The sequence below is a fragment of the Protopterus annectens genome, chromosome 7.part0 (assembly GCF_019279795.1).
Source record: "Protopterus annectens isolate FY-2018-M chromosome 7.part0, PAN1.0, whole genome shotgun sequence".
NCBI lineage: Eukaryota > Metazoa > Chordata > Ceratodontiformes > Protopteridae > Protopterus > Protopterus annectens.
The window spans coordinates 553,890,530-553,902,407 of record NC_056739.1 but is presented as its reverse complement, the minus strand read 5'-3'; the positions used below and the strand labels follow the sequence as shown (position 1 = coordinate 553,902,407).

The following is an 11,878-nucleotide window of genomic DNA, read 5'->3' as shown; positions in this document are numbered from 1 at the left end:
AAGGACAGCTAGTAAGAGCGTCTAGAATGTGTAGCACAGACAGATTATTTCAAGATGAGGTAGAATTTTTAAGAAAAGCTTTTTACATTAGGGGTTATCCTTTTGAACTGTTTCAGGTCATATTGGATGAAATTGTTCATAGAAGAGGGAGTGATCTTAAACCTCTGTTGGGAATAGGACCTGTAGTATTTAGCAAGCAACATGACTCAAAACATGATAAGCATAAGAATTTTGTATATACATATTCTCAGGACTCTTTACTAATTGAAAACACTATCAAGAATTTATGGCCTATGATTGTATTACAGGATGAATTCAACAAGTTATTCCCTGAACACATAACTTTTACTAGGAAAAGGAACATCAATTTGAAGGGAATATTCGAGCAAAATATCCAATTAGAAGAGAAACAGCAAGCCCTAGTAACAAAAAGAAAAGGCACTTTTGCATGTGGTAGATGCAAACAATGTTCCTATCTTATTAACAAAGAACAGGTTCATATTTCCTTACGTAACAGCACCTTGTATGCAAAGTGCAATTATAATTGTAATTCATCAGGTGTGATATACGTAGGATTTTGCCAAAAATGCCCATCCTTTTATGTGGGCAAAACTGAGAGGCAGTTAAAACGCAGAATATATGAGCACATAAACGACATCAAAACAAAGAAAGAAACAAGTGCGTTTTATAAACATTCTCTCAGTTGTAAAAACATGGCATTAAAGTTTTTTGTAGTGGACAATGTAAAACAAGACTTGAGAGGAGGAGACTGGGAAACAATGCTGGGGATCAAAGAATTAACTTGGCAACTAAAGCTTAATGCAACCAAATATCCAGGCATAAATGAAGGGATAAGCTTAGGGGATATTCTTAAGGCTAGAAGAAACAGGATCCACTGAATTACCCCACACTGTTAGAACTTTAAGGGGTAACTGTATTAATGGTTCTGAATCTGGTCATTGTTGAGTTTCTAAGGTTTAAATAGCATCCAAAAGCAGTAAAACATTAAAGTCATGGTTACAGTAATACTAGGTGTTTAATTGCAATTTTAACCAAGCAGTATATTTTAGTACATTTTTCAACAAATTAGGTATGTTAGGGGTTTGTAGTAAGTATCTAGTTGGTATTTTTAAAAACTTGCATATTGTTCTGAAGTTATGAGAAAGGGAAATGTTTTGTGGTTATAAAATGTGTGTTTAATTTACCCAAAAAGAAAGTATTTCATTTTAACAAAAATTTTGTAACTTATTTTTCACACAATAAGTTTACAAAGTATAAAGTCATATTTTGGGTTTTGGAAGTTTAGTCATATCCATACTTATTATTTTTGCTATATGCAAACTATAGAAAGACTTGACAGTAAAGTTACAGTTTTTAATGTTTTGAAAAAAGAATTACAGGTTTTAGGGTATGTGTTTTTAAACATTTTGTACCAATTAATTGATGACAATCATGCAATTAATTCAATCACATGAGCAGGGTTGGTTTGGTTTAAATTTTGAATGAAGCAGCAACCTAACACACTTGAAAAAGCCTGTTAAGAACAGGCGAAAGCGCTTGTGGTTACTTGGATGGTTTATTGTTGTGTGCAATAAACAGAGCTTTTTAACCTTTCCTGCTCGTCCATCTGGTGTTCGACAGTTTGGAGTTGTAGTGATCCTATCTGCAGTACTGTTTTGTGTCACTAAACGGAGGGTTTTGTGCCTCAGTGCCTAGTGGGATTCGAGGTAAGAGAATTAAATTTCGCTAATCATGCCTACCACACATGCATAACACTGCCATACTTACTAAAACATGGTAGGCATGATTAGCGAAATTTAATTCTCTTACCTGTTAAATGTCCGTGAGTTGCGGTGTCGATTATTTCAGATGTTGGTGAAGTGGCTGTCGATATAGTAAGTTGTCGAGCTATAGACATGAACCCATATATATATATATATATATATATATATATATGTGTGTGTGTGTGTGTTTATATTGTGTATGTATGTATATACACACACACACACACACACACACACACACACACACACACACACACACACACGTGTGTGTGTGATACAGAGTACGTATATATGTATATGAACATATAGGCAGTTGTAAGTGGAAAGGGATGTTTGACTGACTTGGTTAGAAAAGAAAGTTGCAGAGTAAAGGAGATTATTAAACCTAGTGATACATGGACATGGAAGGAGGCCAAGCTGAAGCAAGTGGATTTATTTATTTTTTTGTTTGTTTTTAGATACTTTACAGTTGGAAGACATCAAAGAGTTTGTTTGCCTAATGGATGGGATCATCAGAATCCAGACTGTGAACGTAAGTAAATGCTGTAAAGTCTGCTTACATTGCCTTGTTGAAAACTGTTAACTCTACAAAGTGTTGTGTACCTGCTGTTAGCTATTCATACGTGATATCAGAGGTGAAGAGCTGCTGCTGTTTGAAAGAACATTTTCAGAAAATTGAAGTACAAGCTTTGCCCAGGAGGTTTTGTTTTCCTATACAGAATATATTCATAAGGCTTGGTCTCCTATGTAGTATCCTGAGAAGTACATAGGAAGAGGGGTGAATTCCAAAACCTTTTGACTTGTGACAGGTTCCTTTAGTTGTTAGTGCACCCTTGAACTTACAGTGGTGATGCTACTTCAGCTGATTATGTAGAGGCTGTTGCTGACAGTGAGCTTCTTTACACTTTGAGTAATAAAATATATCAAGAGAATCATGTTTTTATAGATATATATATATATATATATATATATATATATATATGTATGAATTCACTTCAGAAGACTGCGATCTTGGAGTATTTTGAGTTTTCAGTCTTTTGAATTTGGTCTCAGTCTTTTGAAATTCAAGATTTTGGGCTTTCAGTCTTCTGAACTTAATATATATATATCTATATAGATATGTATGTGTATATATAGATATATATATATATATATATATATATATATTATATATATATATATATATATATATATATATATATATATATATATATTATATATATATATATATATATATATATATATATATATATATATATACCCCAACAGGGGATGTGGAGGGCATAGCCCCCACTCAGTACAGTTTAGTATTGTCTAGTATTGTTTTATATTGTCCAGTTCCTATGAAAAGGGTAAGTAAGTAGTTTATAACTTGTGTAGGTAGGGGGCTAAGCACCCCACAGCCCCCCTACTTTAATATTCTCACTCCGAGGTTGCACTACAGTGGGGGAAAAGGGGATGTACACTGTCAGTACTATTTTCAGCTAATTGGATTTTTGGCGATTTGGACCCTATGTCAGGAATTTTTGGCGAAATGGATTTTCGGCAAAATGACATAGACCCATATATATATATATATATATATATATATATATATATGTATATGTAGATATTCGTGTATATACAGGTAAATTTGCAAACATTAAATACCCCCATTGTTGACTCACTAAAATATCAAAGTCTTTAAGTTGAAACCACATACGTCGACAAGTGACTATGGATGCACTGAGAAACTGCTTTGGCATGTAAAAGAAAATAATTTTTTGCAGAGGGGCTGCACCCCCTTTCCCCCGCTAGTTGTGCATACTAACTCCAAGATTGCACAAATACTGGGTGAGGGCATATTCCCAACCCCAGGATTTGTTCAGTCTTGGATGCCTACGTGTAATAAATGTTCAACTTAGCAAGTGTTGTTTAGACACACTGCCAGTGTGACGGAACTTATGTGTATATGTGTAGTCAATTTTGTGTCCATTCAGCATAGAGTATGTTTGTAACATATGTTCTAACTTCGAATAACTGACAGTTGACAGCAGCTGTGCATGCTCAGAGGATTAACCTTGGAGCAGGCAGAAACAAAAGCAGATTTTTTTGTAGGGGTGCAAGGCGTCCTGCATCCCCTCTCTCCCCAATTTGAGTGGCAGCACTCCACACATCCCCTGCTAATTGCATATTGACTAAGAGGTAGCACAGTCCCCAGGGAAGAGGTATATTCTCCTACCCAGGGATTACGACACATTTCAACCATCAGTTTGTGTTGACCAAACAGACATTGGTCATGAGTCTCTTTGCTTAAGTGGAACAAGTATGTATAAAATCATCCTGAGTACTATAAAGCTTCAATAATAATTAATCCTTGGGCCACCTTACCATCTGCCAATGCAAGGTCATAGCCTGGACAGAACTGTGGCAACCCCCTCTCCTTTAGAGCCACCTGCTGTGACGGAGGCCTTATTGGTAACTTGTGCAGTTTTGGCCTCCTTTATCTTTCCTGCCTTTTGCCACAGAAGGAAGATGAAGAAATCTTACCTTCTGCCAAGCACATATCCAACTACTGGATACCTAGTCCTAATTGATCTGTCTGCTTGTAATTCTGAATGGGGGAGGGGAACACTTCTTCCATTGACATGTGTACCTCATCTTTGTCATAATTGTCTGGCTACTCAATCTGTATGCTTGGGAGACTAAACAAAAGCCTCTTCAAGCCCTTCAACAGTTTTATAGTATTAATTATGCACTTAATTCTCTCCATTGCTGTAATGCACCTACCCCCACCAGCTTATTTACTCTACCACCCCTGGCCAGCATTCCTTAATAAAATTAATTTCTTATGCAGTTGTCTCCAGTAATTCTGTATTTGGTGTGATTCCCCCTTCCCTTTTCCGATGCTACAGAATGGCCTCCAGAACACTATGTAACTTAGGCAGGTAATGCAGCAGGAATTTAAGTTGAGGCCCATTCTTGCTTGACACTCCAGACCGTTTAACATTACATACAAGGTGCTTTTGGGCCCCTAATCCAACTTCCTTTTGTATTGCAGCGAGCATTGTAGCCTCTTCACATAGGAGTGACATGAGTCCACTGCAACCTTTGTTTCTTTGCTCCCTGAGCTGGCCATATTTGGAATGAACGTGGTTCATTTCTGCCTCTGTCTAGCATAGTCAGCTCGACTGTTTTCTTAAGTACAGACCTTGGTAACCATTTGAAATGTCGGGACCCAGTAGAGAGTGTCCTGAAACACGCATACTGAATGAGCCAAAAAAGACTTGAATATATGAAGTCAGAGATGGCCATTTCTCAGAATATTCCATTTTTCTCTGGGAATTGAAGATGCCAGATTTTAAGTTTTGTGTGCAAGGAGGGCTCCGCTTCTGCAAAAATGTTTAAAGGAAAAGAGCGATGTTCGAGATTAGTTCTTCTCCTTAATTTTCTTTTTCCCCTGCCTGTTGGCACTTAGCATTTTGAGTCCAGTCATTTCATTAGAAGCCATGGCCCTAAATGGATTTGTTTGTAAGTGGAGTCCCTAGCTGGTGGTAAAAGAATAGGCCTGGCTGCTTATCCCACTGTGTGTAATACCTCCGCAGTATTTCTGCCAACTTCCTACATAAAGCTGCAGGCAAATGGCATAGCCACTGACCCTTCCATTCCCTTCCCTTCCTGCTCAGTCTTGAACCCTTGCCATATAAACATAGTGCCCTTCTTCAGACATGGGAACGTTCTCTAATGGCAGCATAATCGACTGACCCTTCTTTTAATTGGCTGTACCATTTCCAACCATCTGAATGCTCTGTAGTGCCTTTAACAAACAGACCCTAAATAAAAGAGCCCAAGCAAACCTTTGGGATGGCATCCCATAACTGTTTCAGCACCCTTGGCATTATGGGGTAACCCATATCGTGCTTGCATGGGGATTCTCTCCCCAACCATTAAACATGGCACACAACTGAAAGGACTTTACCATTTCACTGCATCCAAAGCTTGATGAAGCCAATTCAGTACCTCTAAACAACTTCTAACCTTGGCAGGACTCCAAAGCAAGTCCTAAGTTATCATAATTTAATTTCTAATTTGAAGAAGGAATGGACCATGAAACTTAATATGTTGCACTTAGTTTCAAGAAAACACTGTATGCCCTAGTCTTACTCTCTCTTGCCTGGGGCCACCACCTCGGGCAGTTAAGTGTAACACCAGTGTCACAACAATCAGAAGGAATTGATGGCACTCTACAGGGGCATGACAGCATTCAAAATAAATTTGGAGCCCGGGCACCCTTTTGTTAGAGAACACCATGGTGATGTGGTACATAAACATAGACACTCCTTTGCTGCCAGCTAGCTAAGCAACTCTGGGAAGTAGCACAAAAGATGGGTTTACACCTGATCACCACACAGGACATGCCAAGAGATAGCAACAAGGTGCAGACCATCTGAGCATGTCGGTTGCAGACCCCATGAGTGGATGCTGAAAAGTATTGTGTGATTCTTTTAAGTCATTGATTTGCCAGTATCAGTGGAGGTCCATTATTTTCATTCAGATACAGTATCTCATAAGAGACCAACTATTAAGATGATTAAAGACTTTGACGGTACATATGTTTGGCTGGTTGTTTGTACATTTTGGTTATTGAATGCTGAAGTGGGGTGTACCAGAAGACCGTTTTGCCTTCAAAGAAAATAAGACATTTAAGGTACTCAAGGACTGCAGACAACAAGGCCTGGAGGATGGATGCCTTCCTCCCATTCACAGGTCTATTTCTGTATGCCTTCTCCCCCATATCTCTCTACTTTGGGTTGTTGGTAAAAATCAGGGAGGAAGGGCCAGCGGTGATCTTGATTCTGGCTGAGGCAGCACGGGTTTCCTGTGCTAGTCATATGAGCGGACAAGAGCCTTTGCTGATGCCACAGGAGATGACTGTCTTGACTCAGAGCAGAGGTGCCACCATAAGGCCCAGCTTGGATGATATGATCCTTATTTCTCGAGGCCAGTTTTGTCTATCTTTAAAGAAGTCAGGAAACTCAGTACTAGGAAATCATACATCTCAAAATGGAAAACATTTACTGCTTTTTGCCAGACCAACGTCCAGCAACCTTTTTCAGCTGATCTGCCTTTAGTCCTGCCTACCTGACTGAGCTTTTCACCAAGGCCTCTCATTCCTCCATTAAAATTCATGCCTTTGCCATTTGTCTGACTACCCATGTGGGTCTCCTACTTGTTCCCCCACCTATGACGAAACACTTCCTCAAGGGCATTATCCACTTAAGACCTCACTTTGTTGGAGAAACTCACACTACCCCCTTCTGAACATGCAGAAATCACTTCTCTATCCTGGAAAGCTATCTTTTTGGTAGCCATCACCTCTGCTAGGCGAATCTCTAGGTTTACAGACACTGGGTAAAGATGCCTTCAGATTTTATCCAGTGTCTGAGGACTAACCCTACTTTTATTGCTAACGTTGTTACTGCACTCCGACCCCCTCCCCCGAGTCAAACTATATTTTCCTGCTTTTTTCCAAATCTACAAAAAAAGGGGGAGAGAAATTTACACTCCTTGGATGTCCACAGATGGCTCAGATGCTACTTTGACAAGACAAAAAATTTTATAAAGTTAGACCATTTTGTGGTCTTTGCACCTGTTAAGATGGGCACACCTGTTAGCTAACAGAGACTGTATCTAAGTGGATCTTTAGTTGGGTTAGTTTTTGTTATAAGCACTGTGACAAAAAGGTACCACACCAAATTGGAACCCATTCTCCCAGAGCTACTGCATCTGTTTTTAATCACAAGATCATCCACCAAAGAAATTCTTGAGGTAGCTACCAGGTCTTCATTGCATGCCTTATCCAAACATTACAACATATCTGTTTTCTTCTAGAGACAGAGCTGGTCAGCATTTCTGCCAGGCATACTGTCCTCCTCTTGAATCAGTTTCATCATTAATTATATTGTAGCTTTGGGAATCTTCCCAATCAGTTAGTACTACAACAGTGAAACTCTAACATAGTACATGTTTGTCTACATGCAGTAAATGTTGATGTTTGGTTGTCTTAATCATTGTTTTAGTAGCCACCATCCGCTCCTTTTCTCCATCATATCCTTGGGGTGATGTGGGCTGAATACATTGCTTTCCTTTAAGTGTGCTATCCATCTAAGCCGTCCAACAGGTCTCCTTCACCATTACCCTGCTGAGAACAGTATGGATGGATTTTAGTCCTGCCTTAAGGCTCTGGGAGTGTGGCTCCAGTCTTTTCCAAGAAGTACCTGCAAAAATGGCAGTGACCAACAACCCTTTAACCTGATGTCCTGAACAACCCCCTACCAATCCATTCTAGCAGGCTGTGAGCCACCATCTTTTGTTTGCATTTGTTCCTTTCATTTCTCCACTACTTTCTTGAGCTGAGCTAACAAGCCTTGATTTGGTTGAACACTGCCTCACCAGAGATTTTGCAGGCTTGGTTTGCCATGTGGCACACAGTGTTCCCTTTTTGATTTTTTGCCTCACCTTTTCATAGCTTCCCTTGTTCTGTTGATCTGTTCCTCTAGTGGCGCCCTCAACTTTCCTGGGTTGTGTATCAGAGGCCATGTCCTGGTCCATGTAGTTCTTCATCTATTAAACAAAATGTGAATGTAGTTACTGCAAAAACTGATCACGAACCTTCTAGCTTAACATCCTCTTATGTTTGTTTTTTTTGCTTCTCTTTTCACCACTGGTGTCTTGCTCCCTTGGGGTCCTGTTTCTATAACTGTACATTGCACAAGTCCCTTCCAGAGGATCTGGGGCGTGACCCCCTCCCTGCTGAGTCTGCCACATTTTGTCTTTGTTGAGAAGACCCCACTTTTGAAACAGACTTTCCCACCACTTTCTTCCTTTTGGGTTTCGCTTTGGGTTTTCCTCTCCTCTTGAATCCACAGGCTTTTTTTATGTTTGTGTTAGGAAAGTTATAAGCACTGATGCCAAATAGACATGGTTATTGGGCAGCGTGTTGTATTTGTCCATTTTGTCTTAACAAAATAAGATTAGTAGATGGAGTGTCAAATGGTCAGCGCTTGACAGCTTATTTAAATGTAACATTGTCTTCATATGTGGACATTGTACTCCTAAGCACCTAATGTATTTACTGCTGATCACATTGGAGAACTATTTCCAGACTGCTGATAGTTTTTGTCTATTTTGCTTTGTTTGTGAATGTCTCTCTTCAAATGGGTTGATCTGATCATGAAATTTAAGGTTACAGTGATTGCCTATAAACAGTCTTAAATTGTGTTTCAAGCCTCAAAGGCAAAGGAACAGTTTCATCATTCATTTTGATGAAAAATATTATCCTACAACATACAGAATGAATAAAATGTTACCTTTATACAGAAATACATTTTCATGCTAGACCCAAAGTCAGAACAACACTGTTACTGATGGCTTTTTTTGCATTCTTAAGAAAAAAAAAAAGCTGATAACTGCTATCACATATTTTAAATAAAATATATGTTTTGCATGTGTTACAGATTATTGAATTCAGATGCCATTCTGGCTTTCTTTTGAGACTCCCTATAAATATAATGCCTATACTGCTTCCAGATATTCTTGCGTAATTTTCATAAGCCATCTGGATGGTCATCCTTGCTCAACATGTATGAGCCAGTAGCTCTTGGGGCAGATTGATTGTATAGTCATATTTCTCTTGGAGATTCATCCTCCAGTAAGTGACAGGATGTAATGAGCTGGACACATTCAGTCGAGCAGCTGTAACTTTTCAGAATACAAAAAAACTTCCCCTTCCCAGTCTTGAATGTTGTCTCGTTTCCAGTTTTTTCTTACTGTGGAAAGTGTGTGTTTGGATCATGGTGGCTTCCAGAGTGTTGAGTGTAGGTCAGTGAATGCTAGGTTTATAGGTCAGTGAATGCTAGGTTTGTAGGTCAGTGAATACTAGGCTAACTGCCCTGAAGAACCTTTTTAAGCCTAGCAAATAACCCGAGGTAGGTCAGAATCAAAGCCCTGTATTTTGTGTTAATCAGGTGAAGACCTAAAGCACTATGCCAAATCTATGCCTCTTAAAATAACAGTGTGTGCAGGTATTTAATTACCTTACACCTCATTATACAGTTCAATGTGCGTCCCTTCCTACAACACAATTTGTAATTCACTTTTGTGTTTTCATAGGGGAATACTAAACTAAATGTCATGAAGGGCCATTTTAAACCTAGCCAATAATCTGAAGTCAGAATTAAACCCTGTATCTTGTCTGAGGTGAAGAACTTAACGATTATAACAAACGCATCCCTTAACCATTACTCCAGACCATCCCAGAATGTAGAGTTGTAGCTTCTTTTACCTATAATCATGGTGGTTTAAGAACTGCTTGAGGCCTGAGGGTCATGAGTTCATAGATGGCTTTGGTTCATAGGCAGGCACAAGGCTAGCTGCCCATGTTGGCCATTTTAAGCATAGCCAATTTTCCTTTCAAAGGTGAGAATCAAACCATTTACCTTGTGATTGAGGTGAACACCTTAACCAGTACACCAACCCCCAACTACATCTCCTCTGGATTGGGGTGTGCATTGCTGCTTTTGTATTTTTTTTGCTTGTTTTTTTTTTTTTTTTTTTTTTTTTTTAGAATTTCGATCCTTGAACACCTTTGCTCTTTCTGTGGATTTTGGAGTTTGTCTAGACTTCTAATAGGGGAAGCCTTACTGTAACCTTTTTGTATCCCTGACCAATTAAAAGTACAGCAGTTATTTTTTTGTAATGTCACTTTGTTGGTGGACTGGCATGCAAGTTTTTTGTCATCCAGAATTTATATCCTTGAGTCCTTTATGCTTTTTCCCATTTTCTCTGTATTTTGAAGTTTAAACATAAAGCCAGAATACACAATGCCAAGATCATTCTCTTAGCCCTGTTTTGTTTTGACACGTCTGGTCTGGTTCCTTTTGCTTTGGCTTCACCATGCAGAGGGACAATTGCAACTGTGGCTGTTTTAGAATTTTCTAAATCACCAGTTTGGTAAGCCAGACCTGGACCTTCGCTCTATATGCTTTAACTGCATGTTTTTCTACCTTTTGTGATGGCCAAAGATTCCATATACTATTTAATTGTCATCTAAATCTTTATGCCTGCCTAGAGACCTTGTACTCACAAGACATAGAAGTGTAAGTAGATAGGTTTATTTAATGATCTTGTCAGTGACTGTATCTTTTTACAGCTCCATGTTGGCGGTCTTAGGTTGTGTTTCTCAAGTTTTTGACACAAGTTTATATTCTTTTGTTAATGTAGCAGCTATTTCTGATTTACCAGGGTTGTCTTGAAACGTTCCAAGGCCTTTTTCAGGTGCCTTTTTCCTAATGCTACTTTTTAGGACTCTGTCCCTCTTTTGGTATTTAGTATCATGTTAATTCTTCCCCTTTATGAGTATGCTTCAAGATCCAAGTTAAAGTTTTTATCTAGGAAATGTTTTTAGTTGCTATCACCAAGTAGGAGAATTTCAATATCATCTGCTTAGTGGATCACTCACTTTGTGGTCTGTTTTAATAGGGGGTGGTGTTCCCTGGTTATGGATGAACTGCTTATGAAGCCATCTTATGCCTGTGTTAACCACTGAGACTTACTTAAACCAGTTGATAAGTTTGCCTGCACTCGTTCCTGAGTGGAGTAGCAGATAATAGCATGTCTTGTGTACTGTAAGTGTGCCTAGGCTATTAACTTGCAGACTGGACCAGTTCAGTAAGAAAGTATAATCGGGAAGCAACTCCTTGGCATAAAAAGGATAAAGCCCTTATGCTCAGATGTCCCAATTTCAACTAACAACTATAGGGTGATAGTAAGAGTTTGTGGGTGAGGATGGGAATGAGCAGCATCTCTTGGTTCGATTTATCCTGGGGTGAGGGGAGGTGGCACTGGCTTGCCACTTGGTTGACACCTAGAAGAAGCACTTGCTGTTGAAGCCATGCAGCACAAGCCTGTGAGCAAGTGCTTCCTGCATGCAAAGGCATGCTTCTTACAGCAGATGGCAAGGAACAGGGCATAGTAAACTGCTCCAAAGAAGGGGAGAAACTGCCAGTTCTGGACTCACCAAGGCTAAACAGGTAGCTCCCCCATTTAAGGTTGCC

General features: G+C 39.2%; 1 protein-coding gene across 1 annotated transcript in view; it reads left to right on the top strand.

Annotated features, from left to right (window-relative positions):
- The first annotated feature begins 1,334 nt into the window (after positions 1-1,334).
- LOC122806048 (complement component receptor 1-like protein) overlaps positions 1,335-11,878 on the top strand; it is a 573,343-nt gene continuing 562,799 nt past the window's right edge. Inside the window, exons 1-2 of the mRNA XM_044076288.1 lie at positions 1,335-1,408; positions 2,243-2,316. Of these exons, the coding sequence (XP_043932223.1) occupies positions 1,335-1,408; positions 2,243-2,316 (148 nt within the window). The remainder of the gene's footprint in view (positions 1,409-2,242; positions 2,317-11,878) is intronic.